We start from the raw sequence: 23,347 nt of genomic DNA, 5'->3' as shown, positions 1-23,347 counted from the left end.
TGCCCAGCTTTCTCCAGCCCAGCCACTGGCTCCTCAGGTCCTTGCTGGCTTGAGCACAAGAGGAATGGCACCTTTGAAGCATTTGGTGTTGGTTGTTGCACAGCCATGGTTTGGGGCATTGGCCCCCTCCCCAGCCTGGCGCGGCTGTCGGCACAGTGACATGAGAACAATACTTTATGTAAATAACTTCCAAGCAGAGTTACTCATTATTAATGCAGACAGTTCTGAAGGCAAAAGCAAACAGCATTTGGCAGCAAGAACTTTTAATGAGAATGTCATTAAGGAATTCAGACTGCGAACCACAAAGTGATTCCTGGTGCACCCAGCTGACTTCCCTGCCTTCCTGTTTCTTTCCTGTCCACTAAACAAAAAAATGTCATTTGTTTTTATAACCCCTGAATCCAGGCTTTCTCTCTCTCCTTTTATTAACCAATTTATTAGCAGGACAAGAGCAGCCAGCTGGAGTTGGAGGGCAGTGCCCTGTGAACCCTCTTTTTTGCAATTGCCCTAATTATTTATTGCTATCAGACATCAGCGTTTCTATAAATTAAACCCTCTCTTCCCAAAGCTGCCCTGTGGGTTTAAATCAATACAGTGCATCTCACATAGCACACAATTATTAATAAGCAATGGTTTGAGATCATTCTGCATGGCATTGCTCCTTAGTCTGGCGGGTGCTAAAATGAGCTGAGTGGGGAGGGGCAGAGCGAGCCCCAATAGGAAGGAAGCTCCCACTGCCCACAGGCTGGGGCTGGGGTGGCCTCAGGACCTGCAAGAGCCCAAAACCCAAAGTAAAACCTGGGATTTGAAATAGTCAGAGAAGTGCTGGTGGACAAAAAGCTCAACATGAGCTCTCAATGTGCACTTGCAGCCCGCAAAGCCAATCAGATCCTGGGCTGCATCAGGAGAAGTGTGGCTAGCAGGTCGAGGGAGGTGATCCTCCCCCTCTACTCAGCCCTGGTGAGACCCCACCTGGAGTACTGCCTCCAGTTCTGGAGCCCCTATTACAAGAGGGATGTGGAGGTGCTGGAAGGTGTCCAGAGAAGGGCCACAAGGATGATCAGAGGGCTGGAGCACCTCTCCTGTGAGGGCAGACTGAAGGAGTTGGGGCTGTTCAGTCTGCAGAAGAGAAGGCTCCGAGGTGACCTAATTGTGGCCTTTCAGTATCTGAAGGGGGCCTACAGGAAGACTGGGGAAGGACTTCTCAGGATCTCAGGTAGTGATAGGACTAGGGGGAATGGAATGAAGCTGGAGGTGGGGAGATTCAGGCTAGATGTGAGGAGGAGGTTCTTCACCATGAGAGTGGTGAAACCCTGGAATGTGTTGTCCAGGGAGGTGGTCGAGGCCCCATCCCTGGAGGTGTTTAAGAGCAGGCTGGATGAGGTTCTGGCCAGCCTGATCTAGTGTGGGGTGTCCCTGCCCATGGCAGGGGGGTTGGGACTAGATGATCCTTGTGGTCCCTTCCAACCCTGAATGAAACTATGAAACTATGAAATTATGAAACAGCATCTCTGGTCTTTGGAACATCCTGGCACTTCAAAATGCATTTTTCCCTCTTGAATTGAAGCAAAACTTAAATATTAATTGTAGAATAGGGAAGAAAATAAAACCAAACCAACAAAACCTTAATTTTGAAGCATCTGAGCTGCCTTCTTGATAATACCAAATTGTTTCGTTGTGTATAAACACGTGTTATCAAGTACAACATGCTGTATATTATAACACTAAATATTTAATATTGTGTGCAATTTTAAGCAAAAGTAATTTGAGTAAGAACAGTGAATGTGTTTATTTTTAATATTTTACATTATCAAATCAACATTTTCAGCCAATTGTAAAATGGGGGTGGGGTGGGATGGGGAATTGTTTAATCTTTCTCCCATCAAAGGTGTCATCAGAACTGACATCCCCAAGAGTATTTCCATTTCAATGAAAATTCTTTCCTTGATGGAAAACTGCTCTCCTTAAAAAAAAATATAATAATAAAAGGGAAAAGGGAAGTGTTGCTGCCCTCTGTGCTGCTGCCTGACAGCACAAGTGCAGTGAGGGTGAGTGGTCTGCTCCTTCCAGGGAAGCTCCTGGGTGATCCAGCCCGGCGACCAGCAGGCACAAGTCTATTGAATTAGAACTCCTGTCCTGTTGTTCATAGAATCATAGAATCATGGAATCAATAAGGTTGGAAGACACCTCAAAGATCATCAAGTCCAACCTGTCACCCAAGACCTCATGACTACTAAACCATGGCACCAAGTGCCACATCAAATCCCCTCTTGAACTGAAGGCAAAAGATTTCTACCTCCAGGCACCTGCTGGGACAGTGAAGGTGCTCAGGCAGATTGCAGGGGATGGGATAGAATGGGACTGAGTTTGGGAGGCTGATGCAGAGCTGGGGGATCCAGGGCCAGGGTGACTCATGACGGCAGCAGGGATGTGTGACTGCTCCTCCTCTTTCCTGCTTTTCTGCTTTTATCTGCAATCATTCCCATGGCAAACATAAATATCATTTTGGTGTTGTTACTGACTGGGATGTGCCTCGAGCACTGGTGATAAAGGAAGTTTTAGCTGCTCATGTACTAGCCCTAAGTCTACAGCTGGTTTTCACTATTTCTGTCTGCTGCTGATTGCAACTTTCCTGGGCGTGGGAATGGCCCCGTTCCTCTCCTGCCCTCTGGGAATCATCCCAGTATTTGCTTCGTCTCTCCTCTAGAAGGGCTGGTTTTTCCTCTCATCAACTCATCGGGATTGTTACACAGACAGATCTAAATGCAAAAGACTTGAAGCAATCTTGCAGGTGAGCTGCAGAAAATGAAAACGTCCCCCTAAGCTGCCTGTTCCAGGATCACCTCTGCGCTGTGGGAGATGTCACTGCTTGTGCTTTTCTGGTGGTCCTCATGGAAAAATACCCCATATGCTCAACCCCACCTTCCTGAGAAACAAGCTGGCAGAGGGAGGGCAACACGGTGGCTTTCCCCCAGCATCTTTGTGAAGCTGTGAACAAATCACAGGCTGGGTTTTCATTAGGATCAGCCACAATTTGGAAATCAAATTTATCTTGTCCAACATGATATCCTTTTAGTCTGACTTCTCAGGGCATAATTTTTATTCTTCTGTTTTACTACAGACCTTGATCTTTTCCACTGGGACATTTTAATTGGCCGTTTCTTGTCCCCAAATTCTGAGCTGAGATTACTCCACAGAGTTGAGGGAGGTGACCACTTTTCCAGACCGAGGGGCTCTGCCAAGCAACACTGGGACAGGGCTGGGGGTCTGAGACGAGTCCCAGGGTGTCGGAGGGAGTTCTGAAGAAGTATGGAGTGTCCCGAGGAGTGGTTAGGGAGGGATCTCAGCGTGGCCCGGCGTGGGAGGGGATCTGGGGTTCCCGGGATGGTCTGGAGTTGTCCCGAGATGGTCCGAGGTGAGTGCGGGGGCACTCGGGGTCCGCAGCACGGGACAGGCGGTGACTCCCAACAGCGCCACCTGGTGGGAGATGCTCGCCACTCTCGAAGCGGAACCACGCAGGACACCAGGAACAAGGTGGGCACCGAGGGCACTGGGGGACACGGGGTGACAAAGGCGTGCATGGCACAGCGTGTGGGACATCCACGGACGTGTTGCGCCGCGGCAATTCCTTTTTTACCTCCTTTTCCTATCCCCTGTGTCTCCCTCCCCCCTCCTCTCCCGGCCCTCCCGGTTCTGTCCTCGGTCGGGATTAGTTTGCCGGTGGCTCGTTCCCGGGAGCTGCAGGCTCTGCCCAGCCATCACTTTGGCTGCTGACAAGGTTTCATTGTGCCCATCGTGCAAACCCCATCTGTGACACTGGGAGCCAGGAGCAAAATCAGTACCAGTCTAAAACACTCAGAGCCTTCAGCTCTGAAAGGAGCTGCGCAGCCTTTCCAAGGACATCTTTGGAAGTCACAAATATTAGCATAAATACTCCATGCAAATAGAAAAGGAGCCTCTACAGCTCTGCCACACGAGTTGTTCTCTCTGGCACAATGCATGGCACGATCACTGCTTGGGAACAGCCCTGCATTCAGAGAGCAGTCAAAAAAACCAACTTTTTCTTGTTAAAAATAATTATATCTTGTCAAGTTCAGTGGCATCTGCAAAATATCTGTTAATCTAAATTATATGATACTTAAAGAGCAGAACTAGAAGCTGTACTGGTGGTGGGTTTTTTTCTCACTTTTAGAAATGGCATTAACACATTCATACAGGCTGTGCTTTGCTCACAAAGGAGTTGCAGGAGCTTTAGGAGCTGGCCTGTACTGGACGTCGGTACCAGACACACTCCCAGTGTGACACCTGTCCTAATGCACTGAGCAGCCCAGGGCAGGGGGTTCGTGGTTGTCACCTTTGTAGCGAAGGCAGAGCTCTCCCTCAGGCTGCCTCACACCACCCAGCCTGCACTTCCAGCTCAGGGCGTGGTGGGGGAACCCCAACAAGTACCACAAGAATGCCCAGCCCTTTGATCCTGAAGTGCCTCTTGGCTCAAGGATTGCCTTAAACTGGTGGGACTCTGTTTGCTCATCCATGACACACTCGGGAGATTAAATACAAAACTCCATTTTTGCACACCCAGTACATATGGGCAATGGCAAAATGTATTACAGCAAACACCACTCCCTGCCCAGGACTTATGGGGCACTGCCTGTGCATCTGCTGGTAAGTGTCTAAATATCAAGGAGGGCTCCAGACTTGAAAAGAATCCTTCAGGGAGTCCTAGCTCTCTCCCCTTCTGCTTCTGCTGACTGGGGAGAGCCACTGTACGTGCAGTGTCAAGGTCCCTGGAACATAAAGGCTCTGGCAATAGCAGGAATGGGTGAAAATACCTGGTAGTACATCATGAGACCTGACGAGCCTGTGCACGCATGCCAGGGAAGCAGAAGCTAGGAAGGACCAGAGGAATGTGGTGACAAGCAGATTAAAAACACAAAGCCGCGGGCAGCCGCTGGGACTGCACTGGGAAGAGGCAGGGCTGCTACCCCGAGCTGGATGCAGCTGATTGCCAGCCACGCAGCCTGGGCTGCCTCCGCAGCAGCACAATGAGCCCTGGCACAGCCACCAGCCTCCTGGCACCTCTGCTCACCAGCTCTATCTGCGCTCGCACATCTGTGCCACTGCTGCTGTGTGCCAGCCGGGGGGAGAGCCAGCCCTGCCGTCAGGCAACATCCACAGCCACCATCCTCCTGGGCTCCCGCCGTGCACAACACGCTGCTCAGCAGCTGAGGCCAAGAGCTTCTCCTGATCTGAGTGGATGGGAGAGGCTTCGGATTGTGCTGTGCCTGGATGCACCCAGTCCTGGTCCATGGGCAGGGGCTGTGCAACGACACTGGTGTGGGCCAAAGTCAAAGAGAGGTGTGGGCAATGAGAGCAAGGCTTTGGCTCCGGTGTGCCGCTCATTATCAAAACCTGTGAGACATTTGTTAGCTCGTTAGCACTCCCGCTCTGGATGGCTGCTCACAGGCTGGCGCAAGGGCACAGGCATGTGGCTGTGGTGCTCCAGTGGCACCAGCTGCTCCAAACACAGTGCTGCTGGGCACCCGAGTCAGGGACACTCATTCTGGTGCAGCAGCCTGGAGATGAGCTTGCCCTCCTCTTTATGACCATTGTCCACCAAGGAGCAGAAAGCAAAGCCAGCTGCTGCTTCCTTAAGTGCTGGAGATATCTAAGGGAGGTGGAGGATTTGGGTCCACCATTTGAGGGTGTTAACCAGCATGAGCAATCAGAGAGTTGGGGAGTGCCCTTCAGTTCTTCATTGATGCTCAGCTGTGACAGAACAGTATCAATGGGGAGATGTTTTTGGTGTGTGTCCCGAGCCTCCTTCCATGCCAGAGATGGCTAAGCCTCAGCAGTTCCTGGAAGCACCTAGAACTGGGTGATGGCCACACTTTGTCTGCTGTCAGCATCGCAGTGCCTGGCCTTGAGGCACCCAGCCTGAGGGCCATCACAGTGACTCCTCTTGGTGCTGGCACCCAGCAGTTCCTTGGCCCTGTTCCTACAGAGCACAAACTGCAGACCCCAGCACATTGCACCTGTGCCCATTCTTGGAGAAAGGAGGAGACCATGAGCAATCTCATCACCTGTGACTTCTGAGGAGGCCCAGAGTCAGGCCAGAGAAGCATGAAATGATGAAGGCTCATTGGACAGCAAAAGGCAACTGGGCAAGATGAGAGGTGGGCGATGGAATGTCCAAGTTTGGGCAGGCAGCTCCCAGCAGGCAGAAATGTCTGAAAGTGTTAGTGCCACCTGCATGTGGCTGCCCAAGACAAGAAGAAACAAGTCCCCAAAGAAAAGATACTGACATTTTGGCTTCTGTAGTGGTCAGGCAGCACCACCAGCAGCATGGTGCTGGGCTGAGCCCTGCGTGGAGCTGCTGAGAGCAAGGACACTGTGCTGGCCCAAGCCCTGCCACAGCTGGCAAGACATCAGTGAGTGACAGCAAACACCAGCACTGCACTGAGAGGCTGAGCAGGCTGTGACAAACACTCACTAGAAAATAATAAAGTGGCAAAATAATTCTGCATCGGACACACTTACCAGAGCATAAAGAGTCTGAAAAGGAGACAACATCTTGTATCATCTATCTTCCTTAAATACCCAAGCTGTGACAAAGTGGAAAGCAAAATTATGATGAATGATCGGACATATTTAGTCTGTACCTGTGCTCTTTAACTAGGCCTGGTGAAATGGGTGCTAATGAAAAGCAGAACACCTACCAAAAAGAGGAGATTTCATTGAAAACAAGTCTTTATTACAAATTGGCACTTCGTTTTCATAAAGTGCATAATGAAGGTGCATATTGTGACATAAATTAAAACAGGCAAGTGATGGGTCAGCACTGCAAAACATTACACAAAGACAAATCACCAGTGAGCCCTCGACAATGGCTGTATCTCATTTACAATTTTTTGAGTACATTTTCAGATTGTGAGGGAACACGGCTAGGTTTTGTTCATAAACGGCATGCCATCATTTATTTTACTGCCTCATTTGAATATGATGAATACTGTAGCCCTTTATTTGTTCACAACAACCAAATAATTGTAGATCCGTGGGTTTCTGGGCAATTAATCACATTTTTTTCCTCCAACAATCCACTATAAACATGACATTGAACAATAAAGTACATTAACCTCTGCTTTGCACAAAAACTTTGCTTATTTAAACACTGCAAGGGTATCGGCTCCTGTTCTCCTTCAGGATGGATCCCAACGTGCTGCTGCGTGCTCTCTCCGTGGGACCTGTTGGATGGGGCTCACCTGCAGCCCCTGGGATGCTGCAGAGGGGTGAGCATCCTTGGGGGACAGCAGCCCTTGGGGGCCTTGCCCATGTCACGCCAACAGCATTGTCACTGCCACGCCGTGCCACTTTCTGCCATCTCAGAGCAATGCTGAAAATGTGACAGTCCCCTTGGCTCAGCTGGGGGCTGTGCTGGGGGCAAGTGGGGCTGCCACAGAGCTGGGCATGTGTGGGTAGATGTCAGCTCCCAGGTGATGTAAAAGGCACTGGGTGGTTTCTGAATGGCACCTGATCTCCCCAGCTGTGCTTGCAGCTTGGGAACCCCACCGCCATGGACAAGGAGCCAATTCCTACTAACTGCCTGCTGGCTGAGCTGCTGCAGTGGCCACAGGGACATGGGTGGCCATAGGGACATGGGTGGCCATGGCAAAGCCAACCTCCTAGCAGATATCCATGTGCTTCCCTAGGAGCAGGACAGTAGCAGGACATTGGGGCTGCAGGTGGTGGTATGAGACTCTTCTGCTTGTGCGGTGAAGGCTCTTTAGTTCACACGTTAATTATGGTCAGGGTCGTTTCAGTGAGTTTCCTCACTCCAAAGAAGTTGGCAAAACAGTTTGTCAGTGATTCAGACATATAATAATAATAATAATAATAATAATAATAATAATAATAATAATAATAATAATAATAATAATAATAATAATATTTTTTCCCCAAATCAGGCTTTTTGGTACACAGTCCTGGCTCAGCTGTCCCAGGGGCAAGCCCCAGCAGCTCTACCCCATGGCCAGCCCGTCTCAGCCCTAGGATGTACCAGTGGGGCAGTTCCCACTGCAACTACTGCTAGACAGGCATAGCCCATCACCATGTCTGTCCATCCAGGTGTCTCCTCAACATGCTGGATTTCAGCTGGCCCCCATCCCACCTCAAAAGTGGCATGAGTGGCTGCCTGGAACCCACCCACTCCACCATGTTCAACCAGAAGACAGGTTTCTTCCGTGCTGCTGTTATTTTCAACACTTTGAAAAATCCTGTTTGTGGGGTGGGGTGGTTTTTTTTTGACAATCTACCACTGGGGATAGAGCCTGCCTGGAAAAAAATGGGATTGCAGCCACTGTTAAGCCATGAAAAGCAGTGACTGGACCGTTATCTAACACTGTTGTAAGGTTACTATTTATCTAGAGCAACTGAAGTTGGCACTCACATCTGGCGCCTGGTACTTAGTGCAATTATTTATGATTTCCACCAAGATTTAAAAGCTCATCGCCGGCCTTGTAATGCAGTAACTGATTGCACTGCTAATGTAATTAAGAAAAGATTATGATGTCCACGTGGCACACCAGATGGTGGCATTCATAGCAATCGGCACACACAACTGGCAGACAACTGCACAAGGGCAGCAAGGCACAGGCAGCTGGAGCGCTTCGCTTTGTACCCTCCGCCTGCAGGCACAGGAAGGTTTCGCACCGCTTCTTGTGGTGCTGTGCCCCTCGTCCACCATTGGACCAGGCTCCTAGTTGTGCAGGGCACCCACGGATACTTTTGCACACGGGGTGCTCCATTCACACCTGCAAACATCCTCGTGGATGTTGACAGGGGTGAAGGGGACGGCCCCTGTGCAAGGAGGTCCCTCTTGGTAGATGTGCATCCCTCACCTTGCATGAGCTCACCCTCGTCACACATGGGAAACCACTTAGTAGGAGCAGCCTCTGGTTTGCTGCTCAGCATCATTTCCATCAAAGCTGTCTCCTAGGAAATGGTGATTCTCTCATCTACCCTTGGCACCTGGGGGGAATGAACTTGACTTTTGCTCAAGTGAGTGTGGACAACATCATGATCGTAGAATCACAGAATGGTTTGGATTGGAAGGGGCCTTTAAAGGCCATCTAGTCCAGCTCCACCTGCAGTGAACAGGAACATATTCAACTAGAGCAGGCTGCTCAAAGCCCTGACCTGGAATGTTTCCAAGGATGGGGCTTGTACCACTCTGGGCAAACTGTGCCAGTTTCACCACCCTCATTGTAAAAATCTCTTCATTCATTTTAATCTGAATGTCTCTCTTTTAGCTTAAGACCATCACCCATTGTCTTGTCACAGCAGACCCTGATCAAAACTCTGTCTCCAGCTTTCTCATTAGCCCCTTTAAATGCTGGAAGACCACAAGGTCTCCATGAAGCCTTCTCTTCTCCAGGCTGATCAACTCTCAGCCTGGCCTCACAGCAGAGGAGTTCCAGCCCTTGATCATCTCTGTGGCTTCCTCTGGCCCTGCTCCAACAGGTCCATGTCTTTTCGTGCTGAGGACTCCAGAGCTGGACCCAGCACTGCAGGTAGGGTCTTACTAGAGTGGAGCAAAGGGGCAGAATCCCCTCCCTCAATCTGATGGCCACACCTGATGCTCCCCTACCCTCAGTGGGAAGGCGTGTGTCCCTCTGCACAGTATGAACTAGGTTATGGAGGTCCACCTTTGGTATGGTCAGGCTACAGAGTCTGTAAAAGGAATTAAGTCACCGTGGGCTGGGTACTGAAGGCATTTCTGCCTGTATAGAGCTTTCTCCTGTGACTCCAGTGATAACTGGGACTGGCCCATCTCCCATATTGCTGTAACAGGTACAGGTTTGATTCACTATTTCTCCTTCCCAAATGCTCAGGCAGCAGGAAGGGAAAATACAGACTCTAAACAAAGTTCAAAATCACCTCATCCCTTTTTGTCATTGATGATGGAGTTTAGGGAAAATCATGCTTCCACCTGAGTGGGAGCTTTCTGCCTGATGGTGGGAGTCAGGCCGCTGAGGGAGATGCATCTCTATGTTTTTGGGGTGGAGGGAAAGCACTGCTGTGCCATGCACTGCTGACCCAGCTTGTGGAGCTCAGGACCACAAGGTGACTACAGATGCTCTTCCAGAAGCTAGGTCAGAATATAGGCAGAGGGCAGGATCCTGGATGGCTCTTCACAGAGAGCTTCCCTCATATCAATCCTGCTGGGACAGAGGCTCTTCTCCCATGACGGGGACTGAAATAACTCCAGCAAAAGCACAGTTGTGCTGCACTGCTTCAAACACTCACCTTGGCCAGGGACCCTGCCAGACTGGGCCAGCAGCCCCTGCCTTCTCCAGGACTTTGCATTCCCCAGAAGTGGGAGAGGCTTGTCCCTGACATGCTGGGTCCATTATTCAGGATTAATGTCCATTTGCTTGTTGAACCTTCTGTTATGGAAATAATGCTGCAGCTTTGACTTGCTTCCAGCAGGGCAATGAAGAAAGCAGAGTTAATATTGTGTCAGAGTGGAGAGAGAAGTGAGGACCATTTCTGCTTGGAAGCAGTAATGTATGCAAGGAGCTTGTGTCACCTAAAGCCCATTCAGCACTGTCACCTTCCTCGCTGTTGCCTCTGAATTCAATAAAGCAGCTGTGACTTGGAGGTGTTCAGGGCTGGAGCTGACATCAGTAAAGAGGCAAGCTGGAGATTTTATACCATCTGTATTTACAGCATGAATATTTCAGCAAATTTGACATTTTGGAGACTTCTGTCTTCCAGGTTTAGTGCCGACGAGTATCTGGGTCAGGAGTGCTGCAGGTTCACAAGCAGCATCCTGTCAATAATTCAATGCTCCAAGTGCTAAGCAGCGCTAGCAGGACGCGCGCCGGCGCTGCAGGGTTTGTTGGCTCATTGAGCCGACACAGCTCTGAAGCAACATAAAAACAGGTTTTTGATCTCTTGCTGCTGGCCTCTGCCTGAAAAGCATAAAGCAGGAGGCAAGCCTGTGGCAGCTATTCTGCTAATGTCACCGTAATGCGGATGCTGGTTTACTGGCACTTTTAAGATGAAAACAGCAATACGTGGGGCAGGACAGGACCAGGCATTTCTCAGCCCTTTCTCCTGCTGTCCAGGTATGTGAGCTGCCCAGGCAGGGAGGAGGGGACTTCACAAACTTGTGTCTCTTATTAGTTCAGGTGGTTACTACAGACACAAGGTCAGGGTCTCCAGTCACTGTGTCACTGGAGAGTGCAGGCAGGATGCCCTGAGCCAAGGCTGTAGTTGGGATTCTTTTGGTGGGCTGTCAGAACAACACCCAGAAGCCTCTGTCCCACTGAGAATGGGCACAGGTTGTCATACATGTGGGAGATGAAAAGGAAAGGAAAAGGTAGCAAAACTTTTCAGGAAAGCTCTGCCCTGAGCCTGGGGTACTAATTGCCCTGTTAGCCCTGACCAGCCCCATCTGGGCTGTGGGCCTGAGTGTCCCTTTAAACTCAGCTTGGGGCCCTCAGCCTCCACCTGAGTTATGCTATAAGAGGCTCAAGCTTATGCTCTGTAGATCCTATGGAAGACTGGCTTGGCTTTGCTCCTTGCATGGCCCCACAGACTGGCCCAGCAGTCACTAGACCTGACTTGTGGGTTGACTTCCTAGCTTAGTCTCAGACCTCTGTCATCCCATCAGCCTGCTGGATGGTCTGGAGAAGGGTTGACTCTGGCCATGAGCTGCTCTGCTTGCCTGAATCTGGGACCATGAAGGCTCTTGGTGGGTGGGGTCCCTGCCCTGCTGCCTTGGCAGAGCCCCAGCACCTCCACATGTGTGCATGTTTGCACATGTGTGCACAAGCTTGAGTGTGTATGCAGGAGCCTGCACAAGCACTCTCTGTGCTTGCTGCAGCTGGGAACTCTGCTACTGTCCCCTTGGGGCAGAGGGACCTGCTCACACCCAGCTGAGCCCTGGGAAGGTGCTTGCTGGTGCTTGTCATGGGCATCCAGGCTGGCACAGCACTGAGGCACAAATTCCTCCACACCTTGGAGGGCAAGGTAGCAACCACGAGAGGAATAGAAGAGCTGAGAAATTAAATACCAGAGAAGTTACTACAATAAACTGCGCAATTACCCAAGAGATGGAGGAAGCAGAGCATCTTGCAATGAGATCTTTGAGCAAAAAAGAAGAAACTCTGGGAAGAGGCCTTTAAACTCAGGTGAGTTTTGGTTTGGGTTTTTTTTTCCCCTCTCTTTCAAAGCATTTTTCTTAGAATATTTACATTGTAAAAATGCAGCATTTTCCATATGAAAGCTATGCTTGACATAAGCATCCTCTCAGCTAGCATGGAGCTGTAGGAGCCCTTCTCATTCTAATGTCAGCTCATTATTGCATTGTTGAGGCATTTTGCACACCCTGAAAACAAAGCCACCCTGGCTGCCTGAACCTCCCTTTGGTCCCCAGGGAACTGATGATTTCTCCTGGGGGAGCAGGTCCCACTTCAGAAGTGTCTGCACTCTTGGGATGTGCTTTGAGGGAACCACAGGCCTGCAATTGTGAAACAAAACCCTTAAAACTTATGTAGGAGTAAACTCAAAGCTGGAAAGAAAAGAAAATGGAATGTCAAATTATGTATTCAAAGAATAGCTTCTCATTAGTGATGCTGGGTGATCTGTAGATTCTCCCATCACATGATACTCATCCTCTTGTACTTCCCAGCTATGAAAAAATCTTTATGAAGGAACTGGCTGATGTGCTTCATTTTGGTTTTATCTCCCTCCTTGTAAGGGTTGTTAAGTGGTTTTTCCTAAGCAGATCCTACAGAAGTGATGTTTAAAGCTCTGGTAAACCTGGAGAACTCTAAGCAGACCCTGAGCATGCAACCTTTCTCCTGCCATCACCAAAGCAGCCTGGGCAGGAGGTGAGATCCAGAACCATTCTGAAAAGTCAGGGCTTCTGCCTCAGCCATTGGCCACAGTGGGTTTGGGTTTTCCCATGGAGAGTTCATTTCTGAAGTCATACTCCAAATTCTGGTGCTGAGCCTCAGCTGCATAATTCATCTGGCCAGATCCTGTCCTTACCCAAGGGTGCTGTGATGCCCTTGGGGCAGTGACCTTTTGTTTGGGGACAGCCAGGTAAAGCTGGGGAGGCTCCCTCTGCTCCTGCTGGCCCTTCATTAAGGATATTTGGACTGCAATTTTTCTGATCCCCCAGTGCTACTGTAATTGTCCACTTAAAACTGACTTTGGCATCGCTTTCCACACTGAGTCCTGTCAGACGGATGGGAAACTCACTGGGGTGCTAATATGCACAAGCTGCAGTAGCCAAGGAGCCAAGCAGCAGCGTCTAATGGTGCCAGCTGGCCTGGGAATTGCAACAGAGGGATGAGAGCCTTGCTGTTACCCAGTGCTGCTGCGTTCCTGCATGTGCTGCAGTGGTGAGACCAGGGCAGGGAGAACGACTTTGGGCTGGAATGGGGGCATTAATTCTCTGGCTTCAGCAGTTTAACTCTTACATGAATTATTTCTTTTGGTTTCAGAAGAATGAAGAGTGCTGCCTGTGCCCTACTTTGGGAAGTCTGAAGGGTTGTGTTTTCTGGGGCCCTGCATGGCTAAATGGAGAAGGGTCTGCACACAGAAAGTCTTGCAAGGGCAGCTGAACCTTGACCAAGTTCCCAGTGCTGCCTGTCAAATGGTTACCCATTAACTGCCTGGCTGGCTTTCCTCCAAGCAAACACCTCCTCACCTCAACACTGCCTGCTGCCAGCATGTTCCTGGGACAGCAGTTTCACAGCCCTGAGAGCCATCATCTGTGGACCTTCCCTGAACCGATCCACAGGGAAAACCTTGGCAGAGCAGGAAGCACCATATTGTTGGGTCCAGCTCCCTCCGCCCTGCTGGCAGCAGTGGATGGCACAGACATGGGGCAGCACTGCAGGACAGTGTCCACCCCGGGCGAGAAGGCAAGGCAAGCAGTAGCATTTCGTCAGAGGTCTGTAAAGAAAACATTATTTCCCCAAATGTGTTCATCATTCAAAGTTATTCAAGCAAAGGTTTCCATCTCACTGTGGCTATTATTCATAATCTGAGAATCTGGCTGTGTGGCTCTCCTTGGTAATTAAGCCACATGGAGGGTTTTTTTTCTGCCCTCCATTTGGGTGGAACATCAGTTGTGCCTCAGTCCTGAGTGTTTCTGCAGAATGGGGCTGGTCTTGGCTGCAGGACCCTGAAATGGGGCTCAGGAACACAGATTTCAGCCTTGTGCTATTAAATGCTGCCAATGCCCCATGCATGTCAGGACAGGCTTCCTGTGACCCAGCCAGGTTATGGGGTGTTTTGGGCTCTGTTTTCCCTGTTATGGGAAGGGGCTGATGCAAGTCCCTCCTGGACCATCTTTTCAAATGAGGAATGTTGTAAACTTCTTCATAGGGGTGAGGCTGAATGCCAGCCCTGGCCAGAGCAGCCACTGGGTTCTATGTGAATTGCCATTACCACTAACAGAGTGGTGGTGTGTATGGGTGTTGTGTATATCATAACTGAAATGGGGATGTGAGGACTTAACCTATACAGCATCAGTGCTATTTAGTAATAACTATGGGATAGGAAGGTAAACAAGAAGTAAATCCAGAAATAGTGCCTTTCCCAGTTTGCTTTATCTGTTCCAGAGTGGATCCCTGAAACAACAGTGCAGAGAAATTTTCTGCACAGGCTGTTTTGGTAACTTTCCAGGCATTGCTCACTCAAGCCCTGTGAGTGTGATGCTCCAAGCAGTGAACACACTTGCAAACAATATTTTCCTGAATGGGAAATAAAGGAAGTTGGCTGTGAGACAGAGCTGGTTTCCATGCAAGGTCCTGGAAAGAGGTGCCAGCAGGGCACTGACCTGTGCCTCCTCTGCCCCTATGGCACTTTGGAGTGTCTGATGATCCCAGTTCTAGGGAGAAGAGTCACTGCTGGTAGCCCAGGCCCCTGCTGTGCACAGCCAGCTCCAGTTCCTTGTTCATCTCTGCCCAGTGCCTGGCCAGGCTCTGAACACATCTGCCTGTGATGACAGTGCAGGCACCAATCCAGTGTGTCCCACAGTCCTGCACATTCTTAAGAGGGACCTGTCCTCCTTGTGGGTCTCTGCTGAAGCAAGGAGGTGGCAGTGGCTTCACTGCTGCTGGGGCTATCTGAGTGCAACAATAAGATGAGCAGGCTCATTCCTCCACTTCAGGGGCTGCCTAAGCACACACTTGAGACTGAAGGCTTGAGTTTAGTGCTTTGCTGACCTGGGGCTCAGAACACAAAATACAGCACTTGCCTTTTGTATGCAGGCTCCTGTGTGAGCTGCAGCATCTCCTCAGGACTCGGTGGTAGCTGCAGCAGGAGCTGCAACATGAGGGACCCAACACAGGAGCAAGCAACCTGCTGTTTCCATTTTGCTTAAGTCCACCAATCCTCGAGGTCCAAGGTGGTGCTCCTACCCCCAGGTAGGACAGATGTCAGAACAGAAACCTTACGAAGGAAACATCACTCAGCAAGTGGGGCTGTCTGTTCTCCATGCTGATATCCTAGATGAATGATTTCCTTCTGGAGCAGTCTGGCTCCTTGGGGTCTATGTAAGTGTGCTCAGCACCTGGCAGAAGGGGCCTTGCCTCAGGGTTGCTGAGCAGGTGCTGGGGAGCCTGGTGCCCAGGGTCCAGCCTGGGCTCCTCACCCCTGGGTTGCAGCCAGAGCAAGCATTGGCCTTGGTAGCAGGGGTGGAACAGGTGGCATTCACTTGTGTGGGGGCTCCAGGGGCAGCATGGGAGCCTCAACACTGGGTCTGACACTGTCAGGAAATTTATGAACAATTCATAACTGTGTTTCTACAGACAGCTGCTAGTATGTACTGAGCAATGCCCATTCTGTCAAGGAAAACTAGTTACAGGGTTATGGCCAGGCCACTTAAATATCATGACCTATAATATGTAAATAAGAGGCTTGGGCACTGCTGCTGCTTTGTCCTGCAGTCCTGCACTGGCTGAAGGTGTCTGCAAGTCATGTACTCAGACCTGACACTTGTGAAAAACCACTTCCTGCCCCATCCTGGGCTCACAATGCACACTGCTAGGCTGCAGGGCACAAGGTTGCCACAGCTGTGGTTGGAGGGGAGAGGAAGGCTGAGGCTAGCAGTCAGGAGATCCTTGCTGTAGGGTGGGCAGAAGACCTGGGAGCTGTGCTGCCAGGCAAGGGCACAGGCCTCCAGGCTGCCACTTGAGATTTGTGTGCATTGCCCCAAACCTAAAGATGGGGTGATGCTGTGTACCACTTCCCTCTCCACCTTAAATTCAGATAGGATGTCTTAGCCTTGGCTGAAGTCAAGTCCTCTGTGTCATGGCCAGGCAAAACCAAAAGGGACAGAGCAAAGTGTCAGTGCCACAGTGGCAAAGAACTGAAAATGCCATCTCAGAGGTGAGGACTGCTAGACTTCAAGCAAAGTATCTGCCTGGCTATCTGTGCTGGGTCCAGGTGATGAGGAGCTCTGCTTGGGCACTAAGGTATATCAAACAGCCAAAAATGAGGAAGACTGCAGTAGTAAAACAGTGAGTTATTTTCCCTGCAGGAAACATTAGACAGCCTTGTTGAGCAAGAACAAAAGATTAAACTCAAGGTAAAACGAAATGCAAAAATGCTGTGAAAGCTGGTGGGTGATCTGGGGGTTTCTGACTACAGTGAGTTCCCAAAATAACCCTGCTGCATCTCTTCTCAGAATCATGTCACTACCTGAAATGCTTCAGGATCTCTTTATTAAAAAGCAACCCCCACACATCCCGGTAGAAAGCAGGGGCCTACCGGGGCGTTTGCAGGGCTATAAAAAACCTTCAGGGGGAGCTTGTTTGCTTTAAGACCTTGCTGCTATTGTAAAAGTGGAGGGTTAGCTCCAGCCGTTGATCTTCTGCTAGAACAGGGCCATGCCCCAGGCTCTGGGTATTGCTAAGGACAGAAGGATGTAGGTTCAGTAATTCTGAAGGTTTCTGGTAAGCCTTGCCTGGGTATTGCCAGAGACAAAACCACCCAAAGCCCTCTCAGGGTGGACTTAATCTGCAGCTGCACACTTCCCTCTTTCTCTATATCAATTGCTGTCCTCCAGGATGCCTTAGTGATCTGGGATAGATGTGCATGGACAGCCCCCTAAAGAGCCTGAATTAAAGGAGATGTGAGAATCTTCTCATTCCTTTTAGAATTATCAATATTTAAACTGGAAATGCAGAGGGAAATTGTAGCTGCAAAGAGACATTTTGGTTCATAAAGCAGCAGGTTAAATCTAGCTCCAGGAAACCCTGAAGCCAGGCAGCAGCTGAGTCTCAACCTGCTGCAGTTCCAGCATGAAATTAAACTGAGCTGATTTTGCTCTAAAAGCAGGCATAGAAAAAATGGTCCATGCAGCAGTATTTCACAGCTACACTAAATGTGGCTACAGAGAGAGATGAATTCCTGCAACATAAAGGATTTTATACAAACAAGGGCTTGAGCTTATAGTCAGGATGAGGATGCAGGATCCTTTACAGTCTGTTAGTGTTTCCCTCTGCAAACTGAGATTCCTTCTGATGGTGAAACCTGGCCAGTGCTTGCCAGGAGTTCCTGCTGCCCTCAGGAGCAGCATGTGAAGCAGAGCTGAGGAGCAGCATGTGAAGCAGAGCTGGGGCAGTGCCACTGTGCTAGGCTGAAGTACTGCACGTCCCCATCCTGGCACCAGTGCAGCACCCAGCGCCTACGCTGTGCTGTATCAAGCTGGGAGGGGTGCAGACTGCAGTTCAACACAGATTTTGCTTATAATAAATGAGGACTCTTTGTATTGTTTCTGTTCTGCTGGAAGTGTTTGGGACTGTGCTATGCTCTTCTTCTGAGGTGTCTGGGACAGATGTTGCTGGTACAGTATGCTTAAAACATAAAGAGAGTGGTGGGGCTCAACTGCAATCTCTTACCTCAGTCCATCCTCTCACCTAGGAGCAGATTTAGCTGCTCCCCCGAGGTGCTCTGGCTGGAGACACCATGACATGGGGCTCTGCCCATGTGCAAGGACAATCACAGCCCCATACAGCAGATGCAGAATGCAGAACCCCTCTGTGGCCAGTGCAGGAGGAAGTGAGCTCTGGAGTGGCTCTAGAAAAGCTCTCCAAGCATTTTTATTACCACTATGACCCACTGTGTGGTGCAAAGCTGTGCTGTCCCCAGCATCAATCCCTGAAGAGTGGCACCAGCTACCACCATCCTTCCAGCAAAGCCACATTGCTGTGGTTGAATGGAGCAGGGTGACACAAACAGAGTGTGCCTTGCAGTGCTAACAAATCTGGCTAGCACGCACGTTTATTTGGAACACAGCTCTGAAGGATGCAAACTCTGGCATCCATCCACTCAGGGATGAGTGAGCTGTGTTCATTCAGCCACAGCTCCAGCCAGGACGGACTTAAATTCCTCCTATTCAGTGTCCTGAAAACAAGACACTGGTACAAACTGGACAGAGTGTACGTGACTGCAGAGCTCATGAGAAAAAAACACGCTCTGAATAAACAGAGAGAAATAAATGCACTTTAAAAAGATTTATGTAAAATATTCAGAAGAGAACATTACACTTGCAAATACTTAATGCTTTTGAGTAACTTTACACTGGCAGATGAACCAACTCCAGTAGAGTTATTCATGTACCTAATGCTAAGTGTGCAAGGATTTGCTGATTCAGAGCCTGGGGTTACACTCTGTGCAAGAGCACAGTGGTGCCTCTCCTCAGCCTGGGAAGGGAAGGGAAGGGAAGGGAAGGGAAGGGAAGGGAAGGGAAGGGAAGGGAAGGGAAGGGAAGGGAAGGGAAGGGAAGGGAAGGGAAGGGAAGGGAAGGGAAGGGAAGGGAAGGGAAGGGAAGGGAAGGGAAGGGAAGGGAAGGGAAGGGAAGGGAAGGGAAGGGAAGGGAAGGGAAGGGAAGGGAAGGGAAGGGGAAGAAGATAGAATAGACCAGGTTGGAAGAGACCTTCAAGATCATTGCGTCCAACCCATCATCCAACACCAATGTTGCCAAGGTTTAAAGGTCTCAAGCTGTGGCAAAGGTGGTTGGACAGCTTCTTGGAGAGCAACGCTGAAGCAGCAGCTAAGCTGTGCTGGAAAGTGACTGTCTCTTTGGAAAAAAAAACCCCAAAAACCATTATTGCAGATCATGCCAGACATGGTGGGATATATTTGCAGCCAATCTTGGAATATTTCGTGGATACTAAGCAGCAATTAGAGCCTTCCTTTGGAATCAATTCATTTCCTACCGCCATGGTAGCAGGGAGGATCTTATTGAAACTCTAGGATTTTTAATATTATTACACTAAAGACTCTCTCAGTATCAGCATCTCCATGGGGGAGCATTAGCACACTGTAATGTGTAACAAATTCTCCAGTTCAGGAAATCTTGTTGTATTTGTAATAGGGCATTTGGGGCATATATTATGTATGGGACATATATTTCTCATTTCCACCAGGCATCATCTTTCCTTCTCTCTAAATTACTCTCCAAATCAAAAAAAAATGCATTGTATTCCTTATCACTCAAAATATATGTTGGGGTTTGGTTTTTGTTTGGTTTTGTTGGGGTTTTTTTTAATCTTAGAACCCAGAAGCCAGTACCAGCCATCAGGGCTGTATGTGGTAGAAGGCAGAAAGCCTTGGTTGAACTGTGAGAGAATAGAGCCATAGTTAAAAATACCCAGTTACCACCATTACCAGCAAACACCACTCTGAAATGCTTTACTGGAGAGAAGTACCATCCAGGACAGGAAGAAAGTTGGTCCCAGTCCAGGGTTATATCCAGGAGTAAGCAGGATGCCAGAATTTTGCTGTTGCAGAATACTTTGTGCATTCTGCACAGACAGGAATACAAAACCACTAATGTGTATGTTGCTTTCCACACCAGCCTCTCAAACATGAACTGAGCAAAGCTCCTAGTGTTTCTCTTGGTAAGAAGTCTGACCACACCAGGATGAAGAGCAAGGAACTGGAACGACCCTGAGGATCAAACCCAAGAACTCCCCTGCACTCAGGGGACCCCAACAACCACACAGCAGCCACAGCTGGGCCTGTGGGAAACTCTTGGTCAGACGAGCTCCTACCTACCTCAGTGAGAACAAGATACCAGCCTGGAGATACCCATGGAAGGAAAGAGAAGCTCAACTGCTCCTGCTCAGTTGTACATAAGAGTCTAAACAGAATGGAAGAAGCAAACAGTTATCCATGCAGGAACAGAATAACTAATCACAGCTCCTCAAAGAAAAAAAAAGATCAAAACAAAAAGAACACGGGAGAAGCAAAACCCACAGGGAATTAGTGGTGTAGTTAGAGACAGAACATCAGACAAGGAATATAAAAACAGAGACTAATCTGCCACCCCTTCAGATGACACCCGAGTTTGTCAGGGCACAAGAGCAGGAGAAAATTTGAGTAACATCATGTGAGTGAGATCCTTTTCCTCTTATGTCACAGGCTGTGTTCCCAGCACAAAGGAAACCATGGCTTTGAGTAGGCAGCATGCCACAGAAAACAGAGGAAACCAGCTCCAGAAAGGACCCAGGAAACCATCTTGCCTGGCCCCTGCCCTGAGGGAACGACTGAGTAATACCTGCTAAGTTCTTTTAGGAGGATTTTCAACTTGACCATCAATAAAAACTCCCCAGGATGTGTTTCACTCTTTGCTGTTGTCAGATTCTTCACCCTACCTTTTCAGAATCTGTTGCCGAACTTCACACCCATCATTTCTTTATCTGTCACAAAGGATGGTAGAACAGGTTACTGCTCTCTTTAATCCACCCGCAAATTAACACATTTGTTTCCCTAATTTAGTTCATTCTTCACTCCAGGATTTTTTTTTCCTTTTCTTTAGATTAGCAGCTCCAAGTCTTTCACCCTTACATTAAAGGCCACTGATGTCAGCTACTACACCAATCTTGCTGCTCTCCAGATTATCATTGATGGTTTTCTTTGAGGTAAACTGCTCAAAACAAAACACAGAACAGATGAAGGATTTGTTCATATGATTATGACTAAAGGCCACACTATCGTTCCAAGTTATGATGTGATTTGCATCACCTGCTAATTTAATAAGCGTGTTCTCAATTTCATCACTGGCATTTGATACTGTTGATCAGAACCAGCCCTCCACAGACCCTCAGGTCCACGCTGCAACTGGACTTACTGGTCCACTCTAGCAAACCTTGACCTCTCCAAACCATTTTGTTTTTCAGGACGTGGTCAGAGAGCATCACATCTCTTGCTGAAGTCCAGGTAGCTCCCGAAACTGCTTCTCCCCTAACCCCAAGGACTGTTTTCTCAAGAAAAGTAGCTTGCTTTGACAGCTTGCTCCTCAGCAGTCCACAGCAGCTGCCATCACCTAGATGGCGGAAAAGCCTTTTTTTTTTTTTCACCTGGCCCATCTTCTGAAGGCTCAAGGACCACGGCTGAAGGCTGGGGCAGACCTTTGGTCAGGAGAACTTGTGGAGGAGCTCCCACCCGAGCGGAATTGTTTTGAGGTGAACCGTTTTCTCTCTGAGGTGTGGTGTTTTGTGGCGGGGGGCTGGCGGGAGCCGGCCTCTCGAGCCCTGCGCCCCGTGTTTGCTGAAACTCGCGGTGAGGAGGCGGCGATGGGGCAGCCCCGCTGCCGGGCACGCTGCGGGGTGGCGGAGCCCCGGGGGTGGGGCAGGGCCGGAGCAGCCGAGCGGAGCGCCGGTCGGGCCCGCGGGGCCGGTTCTGCTGGGGGCCGTGTCCGGGCGGTGGTGGTGGGAGGCAGCGCTCCGCGGCTGCACGGTGAGAGCCCCGCGGCAGGGCATGAGGCGGACGGCGGGGTCGGGGCGGCGCGGGGGCCGGGCGGGGCGGGCTCTGGGTCCTGCGCGCCGCGGTCCGGCAGCGGGTGGGCGCGGAGGGGCGGGGGCCTGCGCGGCGGCGGCGCGGGGGGGAGCCCGGGCTGCGCTGAGCTGCGTTTCTGCGGCCCCGGCGCTTCCTGGGCCCGGCACAGCTCGCTCGCCCGGGTAAGGCTCCGTGCGGGGCCGGGCCGCGGCCTGCCCGCCGCTCCCCGCCCCGCGCTGCTCCGCCCGGGGCTGCAGGCCGCTCCCCCGCCGCCGCTCCTCCCGCCGGGCCGCGCCGCGCCGGCCCCGCCGGGCGATGAGGAGCTGCTTCTGCCTGCGCCGGGGGAGCCGTGACCCGCCGCCCGCCGCACGGGCAACAGTTAAGTGTCCCCGGAGCCGGCGCGGCCCTGCCGCCGCGCTCCCGGACGGGGGGCCGGGCCTGGCGGGCGCTCGCGGCTCCGGCGGGGCGGTGTGTCTGGGAGCGGGGCTCGGCCCGGCTTCCCACCTCTAGCCCCTCCGCTGGTGGGGGCCCTTACACGGCTGGGGCTTCCGGGCGGGGCTGGAAGCCGGTACCCCCACCCACTCGGAGCTGCCCTGGAGCCCGGTCTGCGCGCTCAGCCTCCCCGGTGAGCCCGTGGCGGAGGGACCCTCGGGAGCCCCCCGGGCCGCTGCTGGTTGCCGTGCGTCGTGGGGAGGCCGCGCCTTCGCAGCGCTGCAGCCCGGCGTGCGAGCGGCCGAGCTCCGGACTCGCCCTGGGCTCCCTGTTGTCCTTCAGGTGCGACCAGAGGGCTCTGCTGGGGCTGTCCTCGGTGATCAGCTGTAGGGCAGAGCCCTGGTGACCTTGACCTGCTCGAGAGCTTACTACGAGTGTTAACTGGTTGGAGAAAATACCAAAACCTCGTGTTTCGCGTGGTCTTTCGCTGCAGCTGTTCGCAGCGCGGGTTGCTCCAGCGCCCTGTTTTCTCAGCCCTTCTCAGGTTTCTGTGTATCTGGAGGTGCAATGTGGGCTCTCTCTACAGCGCTGGCCAGAGAAGTGATACCGTGTTTTAAATGATCACCTCTTGAGTTACCGAGGCTTGTGAGCTTTCACTGGGGCTTCTGGAAAGGTTCTCAAAGATCCACCTTCAGCATTTTCTGTGCTTTACTTGAGCTGAGATGTTCGCAGCTTGGTCATGGTAACACAAGCAGAGTCCTTCGGTGAGCATGAGGCATGCTGAGCTTCTGCAGGTGTTCAGCTGGTCGGGCTAAAACTTGGGTTTCTCCGCCTTGTGTTTTATTTTATCTGAATGAGAACATGCTAATGTACACTTCAGTGGAGCCTGTGTGTCATGTGGCTGGCTCACAATGCCATCTTCGTAATTTTTACCTAAGGTAGCCGCTAGATTTTCTCAGCATGCTGGGATGAAGGCTTAGTTTAGGCTTCTGGAGGTGTGAAATTAAACACAACGTTTCGGTCTTGTAGTCTGTGTTGCTCTAACATAGTGAATCCCTGGCTCGAGGGTTCCTGTAGCCCCCATGGGCTTGTTCATACCTATGTC

At 50.7% G+C, this 23,347-nt stretch overlaps 1 protein-coding gene across 2 annotated transcripts in view; it reads left to right on the top strand.

Annotated features, from left to right (window-relative positions):
• The first annotated feature begins 21,754 nt into the window (after nt 1-21,754).
• MVB12B (multivesicular body subunit 12B) overlaps nt 21,755-23,347 on the top strand; it is a 65,389-nt gene continuing 63,796 nt past the window's right edge. The window contains exon 1 of one of the 2 annotated variants that reach the window (XM_068155714.1): nt 21,755-21,771. Coding sequence is in view for 1 of the 2 variants with exons in the window: in XM_068155716.1 (XP_068011817.1) it covers nt 22,126-22,188 (63 nt within the window). In the remaining variant the exon portion in view is untranslated. Of the gene's footprint in view, nt 21,772-22,029; nt 22,189-23,347 lie in introns of those variants that run through there. The other variant, XM_068155716.1, reaches the window with a different exon arrangement.

This window comes from Melanerpes formicivorus, unplaced genomic scaffold, assembly GCF_026170545.1.
Source record: "Melanerpes formicivorus ecotype bairdi unplaced genomic scaffold, bMelFor1.0.p_v2 SCAF_33, whole genome shotgun sequence".
Taxonomy (NCBI): Eukaryota; Metazoa; Chordata; class Aves; order Piciformes; family Picidae; genus Melanerpes; species Melanerpes formicivorus.
The sequence above is the reverse complement of the archived record's forward strand: the minus strand, read 5'-3'. Positions and strand labels throughout refer to the sequence as shown.